The 22,107-nt window shown below is 41.8% G+C and overlaps 1 protein-coding gene across 1 annotated transcript in view; it reads left to right on the plus strand.

Moving 5' to 3' along the window:
- The first annotated feature begins 1,653 nt into the window (after window positions 1-1,653).
- opcml (opioid binding protein/cell adhesion molecule-like) overlaps window positions 1,654-22,107 on the plus strand; it is a 354,049-nt gene continuing 333,595 nt past the window's right edge. The window contains exon 1 of the mRNA XM_060908985.1: window positions 1,654-2,237. Coding sequence (XP_060764968.1) covers window positions 2,080-2,237 — 158 coding nt within the window. The 5' untranslated portion in view covers window positions 1,654-2,079. The remainder of the gene's footprint in view (window positions 2,238-22,107) is intronic.

A 22,107-nucleotide genomic window follows, 5' to 3' on the forward strand; every position in this document is an offset into this window, starting at 1 on the left:
TGACACTGAACATGAAAAAAATAGGGAAACCGTTGTACATATTTACTATTGGGACTACTGTCATGGATGCATATTGGGGTTTAATAATAATAATGCGGGCGGCACGGTGGTGTAGTGGTTAGCGCTGTCGCCTCACAGCAAGAAGGTCCGGGTTCGAGCCCCGTGGCCGGCGAGGGCCTTTCTGTGCGGAGTTTGCATGTTCTCCCCGTGTCCGCGTGGGTTTCCTCCGGGTGCTCCGGTTTCCCCCAAAGACATGCAGCTTAGGTTAACTGGTGACTCTAAATTGACTGTAGCTGTGAGTGTGAATGGTTGTCTGTGTCTAGTGGGGCTTTTCCACTATCAACGCAGCTGAGTTGGGCTGAGCCGTGCGGTGCTGAGTTGGGTTGAGTCGAGCTGAGTGGGGCTGTTGGGGTTGCATTTCGACTACAACCGCGCTGAACCGTGCTGGCTGGAAGTGGGTGGACACATTGGGTGGAGTTAGCGAAAGTGGGTGGACGTCACGTGATGTCGTTAGGTGGCGCAAACAGTGACATCAGTGACCTTTTAAGCGGTAGTCTCACGACCCGGATAGTAAACAATAAACATGGAGGACATGGAGTCGTTAGTGTTGCTGGTCTTGGTGCTGTGGCTTGTTGTCACCGACAACGCCAACAGATACTGGCAAGAGCGTATAGATGGGGCGAGGCGCATAAGGCTTCGTAATTCTTCCGGGTTTACAGATCCCAGCGTGCTCACGGGGGCGTGTGTGGGCATGTGAGGACACTCCTCCTCACCAATCAGTGCACAGGGGAGTGTCTCCTCATGCCCCTAGCCCCACTCGGCTCAGTTGGGCTCACTTCAGCCCCACTCCAAAACCGTGCGAGTTTTGGGTGCTGAGTAAGGCTGAAGTGAGCTCAGTCGTGCTGCTCTGAGGTAGTCGAAACGCGAGCCATGTTGGGCTGAAGTGAGCTGAAGTGAGCTGAAAAAGGGTAGTGGAAAAGGCCCATATGTGTCAGCCCTGTGATGACCTGGCGACTTGTCCAGGGTGTACCCCGCCTTTCGCCCATAGTCAGCTGGGATAGGCTCCAGCTTGCCTGCGACCCTGTAGAACAGGATAAAGCGGCTAGAGATAATGAGATGAGATGAATAATAATGTACATATCATTATGTAGAGTATGTGCTATGTCATTGACACCATTGCCCTTTTTTCTCAGTGTTTTATAAACGAGTATTACACAACTGTCCTCAATTTCTTCAATCAAATTCAGCTAGCGGACGATAATGTGTGACAGATTTATTCCTGTGCGTCCTGGGAGAACACTTCTGAACTGCTGTTACATAAGACTTTATGAATTGTCTATTAACTGCGCTCTGCTGGGCTCATAAAAAAGGCATAAAACATTCCGGGCTAGACATGAGCAGAATATATTTACCAAGTAGCTATAGGCCTGTGAGATGGTTTATGAGCTTTGTACACGTGGTTATGGGACACGTAAAGAGCGCGTTTAGTGTAGTGGTGGCGTGCTTTAGCGTGGGTTGATCTCAGCAGATTTCTTTCCTGTCGCTGCTGCACGGGGGGGAAAGAAGGGGGGGAGTGGAGGGGGGGGGGAAGAGAGAGAGAAATCGCACACTCTGGTTTCCCGCGTGCGTTCATTCAGCGCTCCAGTTCCGCTCCAGTCCAGAGCTGAGAGCTCATCGGTGTCCCTGTGATCTGGCCGAAGCACCGCGAGAACATCTGCGCTTCTGCTCTTCTCGGGAACACCTGCCTGCCTTGTGCTGTAGACTCTAACGGTGCGCTTTGCAGTTTGTTAAACCGCTATGTTCAGTGCAGTGGCTTCATCAGAGCATCACTGAAGCAAGGCGCGTTTGGTGAAGCTCTGCGTCATTCCGTCAAATCTACCTCATCCAGACGAAGGCGTCGGAGGAAGTTTTCGAGGAATATCCAAGAGGACATTGTTGGGTTTGGAATAAAGACCGCTCTGGCTGGAAATCTGAACGTCTGATATCGGACACGTCTGATTTTTTAGCGCTCGCGGTTTAGTTGGGGAAGTTTTGTGCGGCACCAGCGGGAGAAAAAAAAATCAACAAAAGAAAACAAACATGGGCTTACGTGGTTATGTAGTTGTGCCGTGGAGATGCCTGGCAGTGCTGGCTCTCAGACTGCTCTTCCTTGTGCCTGCAGGAGTGCCAGCGCGGAGCGGAGACTCTTATTTAAAGGACAACATCACGGTGAGACAGGGAGACAGCGCCGTCTTAAAGTAAGTCCTGCTTCTGCTTCTCTAAACACTAACGCTGCTGCTGCGGCGCGCGCGCGAGCCAACGCTGAGGAATGAGCTCGTGCTTTTGGAGTCGATTGTTTGTGCTGTTTGAGTCAATTCGTTTGTGGAATCGCTCGACTCTTTACATTTGCAAAGCTTTTTTTTTATTCTTATTATTAAGGAATGAATTCTAAGAAGATGTGTTTAGTGTTGGAATCTCTAAGCTTAAGAGACGCGTGTGATTGCATAAGAACTGTGTGGACAAATCAAGTGTATAATTTTGGCACAGTAAACTACACACGCGCGCGCCATCCATCCATCGGCTCACTCTCTGTCTCTCTCACACACACACACACACACACACACACACACACACACACACACACACTGTGTGTGTATATATATATATATATATATATATATATATATATATATATATATATATATATATAAAATGTATTTATTTTCTCTCTCTCTCTCTCTCTCTCTCTCTCTCACACACACACACACACACACACACACATATATATTCACTCACTTTCACACTCTTGCAATTCTTACACTGAGTCTGTCACCCTCCCCTGCACCCACATTGTCACTTGCACTCTTGTATGTATGTACCGTACGCACACACACACGTACAGGTCTTGTGGCTCTTCCACTAATGTAATAATTAATGCAGCTAATTAGCCTATTCATGTGAGAAAATCTAACCCTCACCTCAATCGCAGTACCAACAGTGGCTATTTTTTAATTTTACATTTAAATAATAGCTGCAGGTTTCGTGGGAAACAAACAAACAAAAAGTTTCCCATGTAGGGAAAGATCCAAATGCGCATCCTTGATTGGAAATTTGGTCCCCACCATCACTCACTCTGTATCTGGCGACTTCAACTTTAATGGTCTCGGTTCTTTGTGGATGGAGAGGATCGTCCTCTGTGCCTTTGTTCATGCAAACTTTCCTGTGTCTTATATCATTTTGGAGTGTGCTGTTGCCCAGAGCATCGTGCCAGCCACAGCGGGGCTCTGTCTCAGCTGAAACAGAGCGTGGCCTGTGGTCCTTTCTAACCACAGAAACACACTGCAAAGAGCCATTTAGTTTTGAACAAAGCTGCTAGGCTGCAACATTGTTTTTGATAAAAAAAAAAGAGAAATTATGATTTATTTTAAATTCAGAATTTAGATGACATTTCACACTTATGTTTCTTTGAATGTTTAATTTTATAAGGAGTAATTTGTGCATTTATGATATTCTTACCTGACTCTAGCTGACAGTGGTCGCTCCATTTTTTGCTAGTAAATGCTGATAAATGAATGTCTTTTATAGCACAGGAATTTTGATTTGGTGATTTTATACAACACCATGACAGTACACAGTACTTATAGCTGTAACATATATGATTCATGGATTATATCAGTATGCTCAACTGAATAAGTTATTGTTTCTATAGTAACAGCTCATTCACAAGGACTTGTATGGCAGACACTCCCCATCATCTAAGGCTAATTATAAACAAATAACTAGGAAAGATTGCTGTAATAATAATAATAATAATAATAATAGCTTTCTGGAAAGGTTTCCACCACAGAAGAGTCTTTGCGAGAGACGATTTTGTGTTTTCTAGTTTCTTGGTAATATTACAAGGCTCTGTTTATTTTTCTTATTTAGATCTAGAGAGAGAAAACCAGAGAACCTCGGGACGGACCGGTTGTTTGTACTGTTGTAGGGTAGTATGTGATAACAGGAACTAATTTGTCTTGCAGATGTTCCATATATGGTTAGACGGTGATGTTTATTGTAATTGTCATGCACTGTCAATGGTAAATTGTTGTGGTATAAGATGAATAAAGTGTTCTGTGATTGAGAAATAATCAACTTGTGTGATGATGTTACCACCCCGGTGATGGTTCTTACATAAGTTATTCATATGAAAAGCAACAAAAAAGTATTTTATTAGCTCAGTGTACCATTTTGTACAAGTGTTTAACTGTCATCTCTTCAACAGTGAAATACTGTACCAAAGAACTACAGTAACAGTGAACGCATTCTTATCTCCTTGCCTTTTTTGTACATTAATGATGAATAAATCAAGCACAGTGTGAATGTTGTATTTGTGTCTGATTAACAGGGCTTGCACTGAACACTAAACCTTTGTACAGCTGTAATGAGTCTCACACTTTATGTACCATAAAAAGGGATTTATAAGTAGGAAGAAAATGTCTAAGCAAAAGAGTCCACATTTAATCACAATCATTACATTACAGTACAATCTAATAATATACAATACATTTGCACCATACTACCAACTGTGTTTTTAGAAGAGGATTTTTCACTGAGTGACATTATTAAAATGCATATCTACAGGATTTGTTTAAAAACATTGTAATGCACTATAAAGATGTGTATTTAAGACCTATTTTAGTTCATGCTGATCAGAAAGCAGAGGCACAGAAGAAAGTGTAACACGTCCTCCATTTACAGTCATGTGAAAAAATAAGTACATTCCATGGAAATTATAGACTTTTCTCTACATATTTAAACAATCAAACATTTCACTCTTTTGAGACAGTGCATGCAGATAAAGGTGATGAACAAAATAACAAGGAAACCAAACTCTTTCAATCATTTATTCAACAAAAATACCAGTAGATGTAATATTTTTCTGTGGAGAAAGTAAATACACCCTTGGCTTTAGAAACTAGTGTTGCCCCATTTAACAGAAATAACTTCTTGTAGACGTTTTGCATAATTGTCCACCAGTCTCTGACATTAGCTTGCTGAAATTGTTTGACCACTCATCCATGCAAAATTTCTTCAGTTGCAAGATGTTTGAGAGTTTTTCTTGCATGTACTGCCCTTTTGAAATATCCCCACAATGTTTCTTTGGTTCAAATCTGGGCTTTGATGAGGCCATTCCATAACCCTCCATTTCTTCTTTTGGAGCCATTACTTGGTGAATTAATTAGTGTGCTTAGGATCATTATCTTGTTGAATGGTCCACCTGTGGTTCAACTTCAACTCTTGAACAGATGGCCTCACATTATCCTTAAGCACTCTTTGATATGATTCAGAATTCATAGTTAAATCAATGAATGCAAGCTTCCCAGTCCCTGAGGCAGTGAAGCAACCCCAAACCATAACATTTCCACCACTGTGCTTCACAGTTGGTATGAGGTTCTTCTCCACAAAGCCGTCTTTGGTTTGTGCCACATGTGTACTCTTATGGCCCTTTTCCACTACCCTTTTTCAGCTCACTTCAGCTCGCTTCAGCTCACTTCAGCCCGACACGGCTCGCGTTTCGACTACCTCAGAACAGCACGACTCAGCTCGCTTCAGCCCTGCTTAGCACCCAAAACTTGCACGGTTTTGGAGTAGGGCTGAAGCGAGCCAAACCGAGCTGAGTGAGGCTGGGGGCGCGAGCAGACACTCCCCTGTGCACTGATTGGTGAGGAGTGTCCTCACATGCCCACACACGCCCCGCGAGCACGCTGGGATCTGTAAACACCGCAAACCCGGAAGAAGAAGAATTACGAATTACGAGAATTTCTGAAGCCTTATGCGCCTCGCCTCATCTATACGCTCTTGCCAGTATCTGTTGGCGTTGTCGGTGACAACAAGCCACAGCACCAAGACCAGCAACACTAACGACTCCATGTCCTCCATGTTTATTGTTTACTATCCGGGTCGTGAGACTACCGCTTAAAAGATCACTGATGTCACTGTTTGCGCCACTTAACGACATCACCTGATGTCCACCCACTTTCTCTAACTCCACCCAATGTGTCCACCCACTTCCAGCCAGCACGGTTCAGCGCAGTTGTAGTCGAAATGCAACTCCAATAGCCCCACTCAGCTCGACTCAGCCCAACTCAGCACGGCACGGCTCAGCCCGACTCAGCTGCGTTTGTAGTGGAAAAGCGGCATTAGTGTGGCCAAACAGCTCGGCCTTTGATTCAGCTGTCCATAGCACATTATTCCAAAAGTCCTGGTTTTTGCCTGTATGTTCGTTGGCAAACTGTAGTCTTACGTTAACGTTCCTTTAGGACAGCGAAGACTTTTTCCTGGCACATCTCCCATGCAGATCAAATTTTTCCAATCTCTTTCTGATTGTAAATGTTTGCACTTCCACACCAACAGTTGCAGGAGTTACCTGCAGATCCAGTGATGACATTTTTGGGTTCTTGGAGACTTCTTTTAGGTCTGCTCTTGGGCTGAATTTGCTGGGGCAGTCAGGCCTGGTCAAATTGGCAGTTGTTTGAATTTTACGGCACTTTTAGATTATTGTCCTTGTACTGAATGATTTATTTCTAATAATTTAGAGATCCTTTTAAATCCTTTTAGATGTCAGATTTAAATAAGATGGGTTCCACCTGCACCTCCACTCCACCTGCGGGAGGTTCTAATCAATGGCCCCTAATCTGGAATACCTGATTCTAATTTTCTTTTCTTGTGGACTTGAAAGTGTGATGAATGTAAAGGCCCGGTCCCACTGGCCGATGGACACAAAACGTATGCAAAAAGGACACAGCGGACGAGCAAAATTTCGGGGGTGGCTCTATCCGTTTTCATCCGCTCCAGAAATGGACAAAATTGGCGAAAATTGGCGAAAACAGAACGGAAAAGAACGGACGTGGGTAGTATATAGCGGGGATGTTAAACGCATGTTCATAGGAAGCCTAGCGGATGAAAGCGGATGGAAGTGGATGACAGCTCCGAAGGGGTTACCGGTGATAACTGAGAAGCGGACGCATAGCAGAAAGAGCGGATGCATAGCGGATGAAGGGGATGCATCACGTACGCCTAACGGAAACAAAGGGGATGTTGCGCGGATGTATATCGGATGCAGACCGTTCACTGCGCATGCGGGGGGTATGAATTGCGTCTGCTCCGCGGATATAAAGGGATGCAGCACGCACGCCGTCAGCATAAAGCGGAAAGACGTGCTGGCGGCTACATCGATACATCTCTACTACATCTCGTTTTTGAAGAAGGCTACATTGATACATCTCTACTACATCCTTCTACATACTCTAGACATACTCCAGACATCCTAAATATACGAGATACATCCCAGATATAAACGCTTTGTCCATTTTGAATACTTTATATACGAGATGCATACGCTTACATCCTTTCTATTTCCGTGCTACTAACGATGAATAGACGTTTCATGTACCTTATCTTTCCTCCCTCTTTCCGTTTTCAGCTGCAGCGGATGTGAGTTGCGAGGATGCCCAGAGGATGCAGAGAGGATATAGCAGACGTTTAACGGATGATAACGGACATAGAACGTTTGGTGCTTGTATATGTTGCGGATTTACATCGTACACGGCGGAAAGTTCATCCGTTCTAAAAGTTTTGTGCAGCTCAAAACTTTTTGCGCGGATGAAATCACAGTGGACGGATGCTCGATGGATAGAGCGTATGAAGCACGTATGCAATGAGTACACAACGGATGCATAGCGTTTTCCAACGGATGGCAAAGATTTTTTTACGTTTTACATCCTCTTTGCATCCGTAAGTGCAGTAGGACCGGGCCTTAAGGGTGTACTTAATTTTTCCAGGGTGTCCTTACTTTTTTTGACTGATTTTTTTAATTATTATGAAAATGACTACGAAATGGGGCGGCACGGTGGTGTAGTGGTTAGCGCTGTCGCCTCACAGCAAGAAGGTCCGGGTTCGAGCCCCGTGGCCAGCGAGGGCCTTTCTGTGCGGAGTTTGCATGTTCTCCCCGTGTCCGCGTGGGTTTCCTCCGGGTGCTCCGGTTTCCCCCACAGTCCAAAGACAAGCAGGTTAGGTTAACTAGTGACTCTAAATTGACCGTAGGTGTGAATGTGAGTGTGAATGGTTGTCTGTGTCTATGTGTCAGCCCTGTGATGACCTGGCGACTTGTCCAGGGTGTGCCCCGCCTTTCGCCCGTAGTCAGCTGGGATAGGCTCCAGCTTGCCTGTGACCCTGTCGAACAGGATGAAGCGGCTACAGATAATGAGATGAGACTACGAAATGCCAATTTTGTGTATCATTTGTTGGAGTATATTACCTTTATCTGTAGGCGTTGTATCAATGAGAGTGAAATATTTGCTTGTTTAAACATGTTGAGAAAAGTCTACAATTTCCATGAGATGTACTTATTTTTTGACTGTAGGTTTATTTCACTTCAAGTGTTAATCAAAATCTGCACTAAGCAATGACATTTGTAATTTGTGCTTTACATATTGTTCAATCCAAATTTTCTCAGCCTATAGGTGATTGTGTGCTGTATTCGTTTCTATTTCTACATGCTGCTTGTTTTTCTATGAGGCACATGGATTTTTTTAGAGCGCTCTTACATAACGTAGGCCCACTGTTGCTTTTTGCACTTTCTGCATCACTGGTTTCTATATCGTGTTATGGGGTAGAACTGTACCTTCATTGCTCTCAGCATTAAAATCACAGTCATCAAAATTATACATCCACTCGCTTGATTTTCTCAGTGCATGATCCATTTGATATAATCTATTCAAACTATTGACGTCCAGCTATGCACAACTGTGTATCCATTGTCATTTGGTGTTAATATTGTGCTGTAGAGTTTATTAGGTTTACCCAGTTTGATTTTTAATCTTTTTCTGCAGTATTAATGTTTTATAATACACAGTGGCCACTATTCAGCAAAGCTGCATAGAAACAAGCACAGATTTGAGTGCACAGAATGACATACAAACAAATCTGTGTCTGACTCATGAAATGGAATCCAAAAGAGCCATGATCAGAGTGCTGAAGCAACTTCAGCTGCATGGACACCAGTTCCCGCCCACAGTCCCTTATTTACATTTCACATACATACAGAACACCCCATGTTTATCCTCATATGCAGTACATCTAATGTATTTGAAACATCCTGATTTGTGATAGTGAGCAAATAAAAGGAAAGCATTCAGAAAGCTATTTGAGATCTGAGGAAGATCTGAGGAATGGATGTGCAATCTGAGGAAAGAAGTAAATGGAAGGGGAATATATACACTATATATATATATATATATATATATTTCAGTGAAGCTGAGTTAGAGCTGTTAATGTCTGTGGATGAAGCAAATAAAAAGACAGTTATATATTTTTTTTTCTTATTATTTTCTATAAAGCTGTCTTAGGCCATAAACACAACCATTTTCCAAATTGATCTGTAGGCAGTTATGTGAACTCTCTCTATTTCTCCCAATTATTTTTCTACATTTGTATTCATTTTAGAACTCAGAAATCAAATTTAATTAATATTTTGTTCATAAATTTAGGTGAACCAAGTTTCCTTCTTGAACAAATAAATAATATAAACAATACAAAAAAAAGGTCAAACCCTGGAAAACAGACGAGAACATTGATAAACTGTAAAAAAAAAAAAAAAAAAAAACATCTTCTTATAACCTGTTTACCCAAGACTCCATTTCCAGCTCAAGACGTCATGGTGCTTCTTGTACACAGATGCACAATATTCAGTAGAAAGACTAATGAGTCTGATAAAGGGCTGCATCTGCACATTGTCTTTCAGAGTTACAGATTGCATTAAAAAAAAGCAAAGAAAAAATCCAAAATACATTATCTATATTTTAGTATGAGGTTCCTACAAAGTTATTATTCTGCTTACCATACTTGCTACAATTACTGAAGATATTGATATTGATATTATTCAAATGCAAATCAAGACTTTCAAATTATTTCAGGTTGTTTTGTCAAATTCATATGCATTCTGACCAGATGGACATTTGCCTCTGTGCAATTTGTACGTTTTGTAAGCGGCTCTCTTTTTATTCATACTGCATTTTCATCCATTGATTCACTCTTTCTCACAGCACTGTTCCCAATGGAATTCACAGTGACACAGAAGAAGGAGTTTATTTAGATTTTATTTAGCTTTAAAGACCATGCAGGAGGAATTTGTTCTGGAGTGGGTCCATACTTCTCCACTTCATGCAAAGTGATGTCAAAGTTTTAATGATCGATTAAAACAAAGGAAAGCATAGACTTGTGCGGTCAGGTGTTCATTTATTACCACCGTGCTGCCAAAAGTAAGTGAACACCTGTCTTACAGCTATGAACTGTTGCCACAAATTTGGGAGCACACAACTGATTAGAATGTCCTCTATACTGTAGCAATACAATTTCCCTTCAGTGGAACTAAGAGGCTCAGACCTGTTCTAGTATGACAATACCCTTGTACACAAAGCGAGGTCCATGAAGACCAAGGGTGGAGTGGAACATCTCAAGTGTCCTGCACATAGCCCTGACCTCAACCCCACTGAGCATCTTTAAGATGAAGTGGAACACAGAGTACACCCCAGGTCTCCTCAGCCAACATCAGTGTCTGACCTCACTAATGCTCTTGTGGCTAAATGAGCACAAATCCCCACAGATATGCTCCAAAATCTAGCGGAAAGCCTTCCCAGAAGAGTGGAGGTTATTATAACAGCAAATGGGCAATGAATCTGAAATGGGATGTTCAACAAGCACATGTGGGTGTGATGGTAAGTCCTCAAACTTTAGTTACAGATGTATTTCAAGTATTGAGATATTGAAATGTTTTCTGAAAAAAAAAAGTAAAATGTACATTTAGCCATCTCATCTCTCATCTCATTATCTCAAGCCGCTTTATCCTTCTACAGGGTCGCAGGCAAGCTGGAGCCTATCCCAGCTGACTACGGGCGAAAGGCGGGGTACACCCTGGACAAGTCGCCAGGTCATCACAGGGCTGACACAGACACGGACAACCATTCACACTCACATTCACACCTACGGTCAATTTAGAGTCACCAGTTAACCTAACCTGCATGTCTTTGGACTGTGGGGGAAACCGGAGCACCCGGAGGAAACCCACGCGGACACGGGGAGAACATGCAAACTCCACACAGAAAGGCCCTTGCTGGCCCCGGGGCTCGAACCCAGGACCTTCTTGCTGTGAGGCGACAGCGCTAACCACTACACCACCGTGCCGCCCCACATTTAGCCATATTCAGCCATATTTAACAATATTCAGCCATAAGTTCAGTTGTTATATTTTAATGGCATTGACTTGGGATGCTACTGACAAAATGTTATTGTGCCGAACACAATGATGATAAAACTGTGAATCAGTGAATCTTTGAATATAGCCTGCTTTCTTTACTGCTTATCTTACTGTATTTTTGTCCTGAATAGTCAACACAACATTGAATGTATTAGTCAACTCGTTGATGAACATAATAATAATAATAATAATAATAATAACACATTTGCTTTATCTAGAAATTTTTGCTTCAAACCAAATGAGAAAAGTGAACACAAGAGCGCGATGTTAACAGATCCTGTGTTCTGCCTATTTGATTATAGCACTGAAATCTGCTAGCTTGCTACTAGTGCTGTGCTTTTGAACAAAATCCAGCAGATCAGTACTTGATGAGAACAATGCACAATAGTTTTATCCCACAACTTGGCAAAAGAAACACTGTTGTTCTAAACTGATGAGAAGGCAGTTGTCTGTGGCAGTATGAAATTAATATTTTAATGCATTCAAGTATTTTAATTAATTAAAATTGAAATGCAATTAATTAAATACATTTGAAGCCTTAGTGTATAGTGATACAGTAATCAATTCAAAACAGGGGAGGCAGGGTGAAAGTAAATCAGGTGATTCTGGGTGGTCCTGTGTAATGTGTATCTAGAGGGAATGTAGTACTTCAATGAACAGCTACCTTTTTTTTTTTGTGAATGATTAGACATTATCTTTTGGGCTGGCCTGAGCAGAATATAACAGGCCTTGTTGGTGTTTCTGAATGCATACCTGGATTATTTTTCTTAAAACCACAAAAAAAAAAGTATTTACTATGCACAATTAGCAATCATTAGATTCATTACTGCAGTTCAAAATATATCCAGTAGATGACACTGATGTATAAACAGTGTACACTGGTGACTATGCAAATTGAGCTATAGTCAACTGTGCATATTCAATAACACGAATTGTTATTTTTGCAATGCAATAGTCATAACCATTCCAGTCGCTATACAACAATGAAATAAATTTTTTAAGCAATAATCCAATCTGGGCGGCACGGTGGTGTAGTGGTTAGCGCTGTCGCCTCACAGCAAGAAGGTCCTGGGTTCGAGCCCCGTGGCCGGCGAGGGCCTTTCTGTGTGGAGTTTGCATGTTCTCCCCGTGTCCGTGTGGGTTTCCTCCGGGTGCTCCGGTTTCCCCCACAGTCCAAAGACATGCAGGTTAGGTTAACTGGTGACTCTAAATTGACCATAGGTGTGAGTGTGAATGGTTGCCTGTGTCTATGTGTCAGCCCTGTGATGACCTGGCGACTTGTCCAGGGTGTACCCCGCCTTTCGCCCGTAGTCAGCTGGGATAGGCTCCAGCTTGCCTGCGACCCTGTAGAAGGATAAAGCGGCTAGAGATAATGAGATGAGATGAGATATTTTGTATTTTTGTCATAGATTGATTGATTGATTGATTGTAATTCAGGGCTGCATATTGAGAGAGTCATATCTGACGTTGTTTATGATCAGTAGTTATTAAAAAGTAGAACATGATTTAGGTTCTATGACTTGCAATTTGAATATACTACACCGATCAGCCATAATATTGAAACCACCTGCCTAATACTGTGTAGGTTCAACTTGTGCCACCAAAACAGCTCTACAAAGCCTCTGAAAGTGTGCTGTGGTATCTGGCACCAAAATGTTAGCAGCAGATCCTTTAAGTCCTGTAATGCCCCTTTTCCACCAAAGCAGTTCCAGGGCTGGTTCGGGGCCAGTGTTTAGTTTGGAACCGGTTTTCTGTTTCCACTGACAAAGAACTGGCTCTGGGGCCAGAAAAAACGGTTCCAGGCTAGCACCAGCTTTTTGCTGGGCCAGAGGAAAGAACCGCTTACGTCAGCGGAGGGGGGTTGTTAAGACCAACAACAATAGCAAGACCGCGAAAGGTCGCCATTTTTAAGCGACGAGAAGCAGCAGCTGTACAAACGCGAAGTCATCCATTATTATTGTTGTTGTTGTTGCTGCTTCTTCTTCTCCATGTTGTTGTTGCTTCGATGTTCACGCCAAGGTTTATGCACATACAGCGACGTAACTGACGTATACAGCGACGTAACTGACGTATACAGCGACGTAATGATGTGGCTCCCCTTAGCACCCCGAGCTATGGAAAAGCAAACTGGTTCTCAGCTGGCTCGCAAGTTGAACGAGTTGTGAACCAGCACCAGCACTGGCCCCGAACCAGCCCTGGAACTGATTTGGTGGAAAAGGGGTATAAGTTGCAAGGTGCCTCCATGGATCAGACTGATTTTTCCAGCACATCCCACAGCTGCTTGAATGGATTGAAATCTGGGGAATTTGGAGGCCAAGTCAACACCTTGAACTCTTTGTCATGTTGCTCAAACCTGAACAATTTCTGCAGTGTGGCAGGGAGCATTATCTTGGTGAAAGAGGCCACTGCCATTAAGGAATACCATTGCCATGAAGGACGTTCTTGGTCTGCAACAATGTTTAGGTTGGTGGTACATGCCACAATAACATTCATATTAATGCCAGGACCCAAGATTTCTCAGCAGAACATTGCCCAGAGAATCATACTGTCTCTGCCAGAGTTCCTTCTTCCCATAGTGCATGATAGTGCCACCTCTTCCCCAGATAAACGATGCACAAATATCTGGCTGTCTATATGATGTAAAAGAAAATGTGATTCATCAGACCAGACCACCTTCTTCCATTGCTCCATGATCCAGTTCTGATGCTCATCTGCCCATTGCAGGTGCTTTTAGTAGTGGATAGGGGTCAGCATGGGCAGTTTAAGTCTGGAGCGATGCAGCCCCATATGCACCAAGCTGCAATGCACTGTGTGTTCTGACACATTTCTATCATAGCATTAACTTTTTCAACAATATGTGCTAAAGTAGCTCTTCTGTGGGATGGGACCAGACGGGCTAGCCTTCACTCCCCATGTGTATCATTGAGCCTTGGGCACTCATGACCCTGTCACCGGTTCAGTGGTTATTATTCCTTGGATCACTTTTGGTACATACTAACCACTGCACCCTGTGAACATCCCACAAGACCTGCCATTTTGGAGATGCTCTGACCCAGTCATTTAGCCATTACACAGGGTGTCCGCGGAGTCTAAAAAAGTCTAAAATTACACATTTTCAATTTTAGGCCTAAAAAAGTCTAAAATACAGAGATATTTTGCACTGTTGGTCTAAAATCTCATTTGGGTAATTTAAGACCTAGGTTACGTGCAGAATTATTCTGCACGTAGAAAATCTTCCCGGAAGTTCCTTTCAGCACTTAGATGTCACCCGGGATTGGTTAGCATCTAGGTGCTGAAAGGAACTTCCGGGAAGATTTTCTAGTTTCAGTTGTGTTGCCAGATTGGGCGGTTTTAAGTGCGTTTTGGCAGGTTTTGAACATATTTTGGGCTGGAAAACGCCAGCAGTATCTGGCAACACTGCGGCGGGAAGATTTCCTGGTTCCGGTTTACAGTGCTGACTTAGTTCGTACAATCGCTGGTGTTGCGTAGGCTACCATGTAATCTCTTTCAATTTCAGCGACAAATTAAAAATGGAAGCGGACGAATTGGTTCCTAAAAGAACTAGTAAGGGGTCAGTCATCTGGCATTTTTTGGATATCGCGAGGAGGACGTGGAACAGCAAATGCCAGTTTGTAAAGTGTGCAAAAAAAAAACCCCTGTCATCACGAAAGGCAGCAGCACAACAAATATGTTCCATCACCTGAAACTCACCCGGTACAGTATGCAGAGTCTCTTAAACTCCGAACTACTTGCCCATGAGCTAAAAACCCCCACGAGCTAAACAAATGACCATAGCGGCCTCGTTCTCCAAAGCCCCCCCCATATGAGAAAACGAATCAGAGATGGAGAGCTATAACGGATGCAGTCACTAACTTCATTGCCGAAGACATGATCCCAATTAGTATAGTGGAAAAACCAGGCTTCCAAAAATTACTAAACACACTCGATCCCAAATATGAGTTGCCTGGTCGCAGACATTTTACAGAGAAGGCAATACCGGAATTAACACATCTGAGAGGCAGAGCCAGAAAACATTCAGTTCAAAAGTGTGCAAAGAGAAAAATTATGTTTTGCAGATCTCTCTCTTCTCTCCCTCAATCTCTCTCTCTCTCTCTCTCTCTATTGTGAATGTTCCAGTGGTTCTCAGTAGTCAGGTTAATAGCTTGGAGATCTATTTTTTTAAATAATTTAATGAAAGAGCACTTTTCTTATTTAGGCTAAATGTCTTTCTCAGTGTTGAGCTTGCACTTTATTGATTTGAGCTCTGAGCAGCTCTGTATTGTGTTGCCCCTTTGTTGCAATTTTCAAGATTGTTTTTGCAGTTTGTGCCACATCTTTGTTGAATAAAAATAGTCTTATTTCAATTCAATTGTGATTAATCACTAACATGAAAATTTAAAATGTGTTGTTGAAAACCACCTGTAAAGTTAACCAAGAATGTTATTTAATCTGCAGGGATTGTAGTGAAAACAGTAAAGAGTAAAAGTTAGATTTCATGGGGTCCTTTAGAGGAGATTTAAATATATTGAGATATATATCGTATATTGTGAAATGGAGAAAATGTATCGGGATATTCATTTTTTCCCATATCACACAGCCCTATTGTCACGGTTTGTAGCAAAATGGGCAAATGCAAGTTTAGCGACTGCTGGCTTGAACGCAATGATTTCGTAGACTGGTTAAAACGTGTACCAAACAATCCGTTTGAGGCATACTGCACATTGTGCAAAAGAACACTCAAACTCGGCACCCTGGGTGTAAAGGCACTGGAATCGCACGCGAAAGCGGAGAAGCACCAGGCTGCCCATAAAAGTCTGCGACAATCGCATGCCATCACTCAATTTTGTTCACCGTTGTCAGGTCCAAGCACATCTCGAGACGGTGTATCAGCGAACTCCGTGCAAACTGTAACGTTACAACACGCAAACCGTACGGAATCGAATGCCTCATCCTCAAGTGATTTGCGGGATGTCTTTGGCTCCACTGCAACTTAGTTCCTCATTAATGCAAGAGCGTACCCTAGGGATGTAATGAGTTCATTGGTGAATGATGATAAATTTTGTTATTTCGAAAGTAATTCAGGCTCTCCCAATTTTCTTTATTTTTTTTGTGCGGCATAAGTCTTAAATTTAACCTGTTATGGTCTTAAAAAGGTCTTAAAAAGTCTTAAATTGAACTTGTTCAAGCCTGCAGACACCCTGATTACAATTTAGCACTTGTCACAAGCCTAATATAAACCTTGCTGTCTAATATAACCCCCTCACACACACACACACACACACACACACACACACACACACACACACACACACACACACACACACCCTTTGCAGGTGCCATTGGAATTAGATAATTATTGTTATTTACAATATTAGTCAGTGGTTTTAATATATAATGTATAGTCTCCTACATAGGATGGAGAAACCATTATTTTATTGCTTACATGGTGCACTTATGTAGGGAGTGAGAAGGGAAAGATGAATCTGGCAAATATTTAATAGCAAACTGAACCCCAGCATAAAGAACAAGTGTGCAAGTATCCAGATTATTCAGGCTAGCCCTAATTACATTGACTCAGGAGCAAAAAAAAAAACTCCTTGCTGTAGCAAAATGGTAATAAAGCAGTTTCTCCATGTTGAGTCTTTCAGAAAGATGTGACCCCAGGCTCATGTCCATTTTCTATTGTTCCATGCTTCCTAAATAAACTCGACTCAAAGGATAATCAGAGGAGGTGGATGCAGTAAGAGTTTATTGCCATAAAGATGCTTAACTAAAAGAGACTCAGTTGAAATTTTCATTGCTGTTTTTGGTATAATGACACATTGCTGCAGGGTATCCAGTATGATCCTGAGTATGAATTACTGTCTATGTGTAGTTTTGTATGTTCTACTTGTGTTCATGTGAGATTTATTTGGGTTCTCTGGTTTCTTCACACCTCCCAAAGACATGCCAGTAGGTAGATTGGATACACTAAATTGTTCATGGGTGTGAATAAGTGTGTGTGTGTGTGTGTGTGTGTGTGTGTGTGTGTGTGTGTGTAAGGTGGACTGTAACGGACTAGATTACCATCCTGGTTGTATTCCTATCTAGTGTTCCCTGGGATAGGCCTGGAACCACTGAATCTGACAAGGATAAAGCAGTTACTGAGGATGAATGGATGAAATGAATATTTTAGCTTAAAAGTTCATGGGGTTTTTTTTTTTTTTAGGTTTAATATCTGAATTAATCGAAAAATAAACTGATGAGTAGCTGACACTTTTTGCTGACCTGTCATGTACTAATTGCACGTTTTATTAATCAGGAATGCATTTTTTTTTCTCTTTCAGAGATGCACATTCATTTGGATGACCTTTAAGAAACATCAGAAATGTTTAGTCCATGTTTAAACCTTGTGGCCTTATTGCCATTATGTCAGTCAGCAATTTACATATTTGTTGCTTTGATGGGGAGGCCATGGCCTAATGGTTAGAGAAGCAGCTTTGGGACCACAAGGTCACTGGCTTGATTCCCTGGACCAGCAGGAATAGCTGAAGTGCCCTTAAGCAAGTCACCTAACTCCCAACTGCTGCTCTGGGTATGTTGTACATTGCTCAGGATAAGAGCATCTAGTAAATGCCATTAATGTAATGTAATATGAATGACTGCCTGACAACTTCTTATCACTTTTCCTAAAATCAACAGATTTAAGCATTTCTCTGGCCAGTAGACATGATGTTACTGCTATTGCACTGATATAGCAAACAAATCATGTGACTATTTTGTTATGAAGTAAGGTAAGATTTTACTGTGCTTATAATGCCTTTAATAGCAGTATACATTATCAAAAACATTTTGTTAGAATCACTAGTGGAAGAGAAAGCTTGGCTGTGGATTACGTTGGATCACTATCCCCTCTTACAAGAATGAACAGCCATCATTGAAATTTAAAAAAACAAAACAAACAAACAAAAAACCTCAGTCAAAGCTAAGAGATTCTACCAGTCGCACAGATCTGTATCTGCTTCCCAAACCATGCCAGCTTGCAATAATAGTCACTTCAGTGCCACTCAATTTTAGATGCGGTAATGAAATCAGCACAATTGCAATTCTTGACATTTGACTTTGAAATCTTAAATCCCGGCACTGCATTAGGTTTAGTATGTGCAGAGGCACTTAAGTGACTCTTGGAATCTCATTTCTTTTTCCGTTTTCCACTTGAAGTCCTCCCTCATGTGAATTAGATGTGTCATACCATCTGTCAGCCCAGAGTGTTGCTCTTTGCACCTCTCGAATGGACCTTAATTCTGTCTGTGACAGCGCCCATATGACAGTGAGCTTGCTTTTCCGCAAAGTGCTACGTGATTCTTGCAGATGTATTTTTTAAATGTTTATCCAAATCTGCAGAGCCACCTGCCTCTATGCCAGATGCCAAGGTCCATATGCTGGGTTTTGAATTCTTTTAAAACTACCTGTCACCTTGAATTTTAGAAGTGTGTCCCATGTTAATAGACATATTCCCATAACAACATACCCCTCATTCCATGTCAGAACACTAGTGCTCAACTGTCACAGATCTTTTTTTTTTTTTTCCTTTGGGCATATGATTTTATCCAGTGAAATCTTCCCAAATATATACTTTCCAAGAATATAACAGAGCAGCTGAGGGATAAGGTCAGAGACGCCAGCGGGGACAGCTTGGAATCCTGGGATATAAATTCTGAACATATTAGTCACTACCTACTATCTGAAGTACTACTGCCCTGCATAATGGCATACCGTATAAATGATGGTAAGAAATGACTTGTTTCTACAAATTCTCATTAGATATAAAAGTGTTCATTACTACCAGCTAATGCTAGCATCCATCAACCTTCATTAGTTTCATAACCATGACTCAGATTTGGAGTGAGTGTTTTAGTAGTGCCAGAGGAAAAGGTCAGAAAAATCAAATAATTTGAAAACCCAAAAAGTCCTTGAATCCCTTGATTTCAGCATTTAAGATCAAAGGGATTGAGAGGCCTCATAGCTGGTGGACTGGAAGTTATTACCATGGTTTGTCTATTTGCGCTGTGTGTGATTTGTCACACAAATGTGACAAGAAAAGCACTTTATGGGCAGCTTTAGAAAAGATTTAGGGCCAAGAGCAAGCACTACAGCACCAAATGTTGTCCATTGATCCATGTAAGGTTTCTGATTTCACCTGAGAATTTAATGCTACGGAAACACCTCTGTAACTTCAACATCTCATCTCATCTCATCTCATCTCATCTCATCTCATCTCATCTCATCATCTCTAGCCGCTTTATCCTGTTCTACAGGGTTGCAGGCAAGCTGGAGCCTATCCCAGCTGATTACGGGCGAAAGGCGGGGTACACCCTGGACAAGTCGCCAGGTCATCACTGGGCTGACACATAGACACAGACAACCATTCACATTCACACCTACGGTCAATTTAGAGTCACCAGTTAACCTAACCTGCATGTCTTTGGACTGTGGGGGAAACCAGAGCACCCGGAGGAAACCCACGCGGACACGGGCAGAACATGCAAACTCCTCACAGAAAGGCCCTCGCCGGCCACGGGGCTCGAACCCAGACCTTCTTGCTGTGAGGCGACAGCGCTAACTAGGGCTGTGCGATATAGCCTATTGAATATACTCGATATATCGCCGAAAATTCTGTGTGCGATACACAAAATTATTATATCGTAACTATCGAGTATTTTATGGTCATCTTCCGACTTGCGTTTGTTTCGTGTTTGTTGTGTTTGTTTAAAACATTTCCTGGTGGTTTTCTCCCTGTCCCTCAGGCAGTAACGTGAGAGGCTGCCTAAGGGTAAAGAAAACAATAACGTCACGCACTCGCCAACCAATCCCGGGCGACATCTTGGTGCTGAAAGGAACTTCCGGGAAGATTTTCTAGTTTCGGTTGTGTTGCCAGATTGGGTGGTTTTAAGTGCGTCTTGGCGGGTTTTGAACATATTTTGGGATGGAAAATGTCAGCAGTATCTGGCAACACTGCGGCGGGAAGATTTCCTGGTTCCGGTTTACAGCGCTGACTCAGTTCGTGCAATCGCTGGTGTTGCGTAGGCTACCGTGTAAGCTCTGTCAATTTCAGCGACACATTAAAAATGGAAGCGGACGAATTGGTTTCTAAAAGAACTAGTAAGGGGTCAGTCATCTGGCATTTTTTTGGATATCGCGAGGAGGACGTGGAACAGCAAATGCCAGTTTGTAAAGTGTGCAAAAAAAAAAAACCCCTGTCATCACGAGAGGCAGCAGCCGGAATTATACACATCTGAAAGACAGAGCCAGAAAACATTCAGTTCAAAAGTGTGCAAAGAGAAAAATTATGTTTTGTAGATCTCTCTCTTCTCTCCCTCAATCTCTCTCTCTGTTGTGAATGTTCCAGTGGTTCTCAGTAGTCAGGTTAATACAGTAGCTTGGAGATCTATTTTTTAAAATAATTTAATGCAAGAGCACTTTTCTTATTTAGGCTAAATGTCTCTCAGTGTTGAGCTTGCACTTTATTGATTTGAGCTCTGAGCAGCTCTGTATTGTGTTGCCCCTTTGTTGCAATTTTCAAGATTGTTTTTGCAGTTTGTGCCACATCTTTGAATAAAAATATTCTTATTTCAATTCAATTGTGATTAATCACTAACATGAAAATTTAAAATGTGTTGTTGAAAACCACCTGTAAAGTTAACCAAGAATGTTATTTAATCTGCAGGGATTGTAGTGAAAACAGTAAAGAGTAAAAGTTAGATTTCATGGGGTCCTTTAGAGGAGATTTAAATATATCGAGATATATATCGTATATCGTGAAATGGAGAAAATGTATCGGGATATTCATTTTTTCCCATATCGCACAGCCCTAGCGCTAACCACTACACCACCGTGCCGCCCTAACTTCAACTTATTAAACTTTATTTCTTATGTCATATTTATTTCCTCCCATACAATTAATATTTGATTCCAAGAGGGAATAACAGCACTGAGACTCTACCAAGGCCAAAGGTGCTTGGAGAAGGAGCTTGGACTGCATGCAGAACATTTCAGTCTCCTTCAGGTTCTTAGCTTTGCATATGTTGGATATTCTGCTAAAATAAGACCATTGGTTTTCAATAGAGTTCAAATCTGAAGACTGGGATGGCCGTTATAAAATTCTGATTTGTGTTCTTACAACAGTTTCACTGGTAATTTGCATATTCCCTCTATGACTAAGCTTTAACCTCCTGGTAGAGGAAACCTAGTTTTAGGTTAAAATGTCCTGGTACTGGTTCACTAATCTTCTCAATAGCCAATGGACCACATGCTACAAAACAACTCCAAAGCATTGTTGATCTGCCCCCATATTTCACAGTTGGTATGGATGATTTTCTTATGCAGTCCCTATTTATTTGCAATATTCATTAATTTCATGTTTTAAGTTGAAGTACATTTTGTTAAATAAAATGTAAGTGGTTTCTCCAATTGTTTCAGGAGAGAATTTGAATCTTTATGCAACGTTTATTTTATACAATCCCTTTTATTCATTGACACTAACTCTGGAATTGACTGTAGGCTTATGTGATATTGTTTTTTTTTCCTGTATGCAATTTTCCATTAAAAAAAAGCCCCAAACAATGTCATCATCCAGAACTAATAGCATAAACAAGACCAGGAAATGAGCATTTCCACCATTTCAGGTTTAAGGAGCATAGGGGAGGACAGAACAATATTGTCAACTGTGCAGTCAGGAACTGCTCAAGCAACAGCAAATGCAAATACTGAGCTAAATGAGCTAAATTCTGCATTAATGTGCAGTAAACAGTAAAAAAAAAAACACCTTTTTCACTGTTAAGCTGTTGCTCAAA

This window comes from Neoarius graeffei, chromosome 25 (genome assembly GCF_027579695.1).
Source record: "Neoarius graeffei isolate fNeoGra1 chromosome 25, fNeoGra1.pri, whole genome shotgun sequence".
NCBI lineage: Eukaryota > Metazoa > Chordata > Actinopteri > Siluriformes > Ariidae > Neoarius > Neoarius graeffei.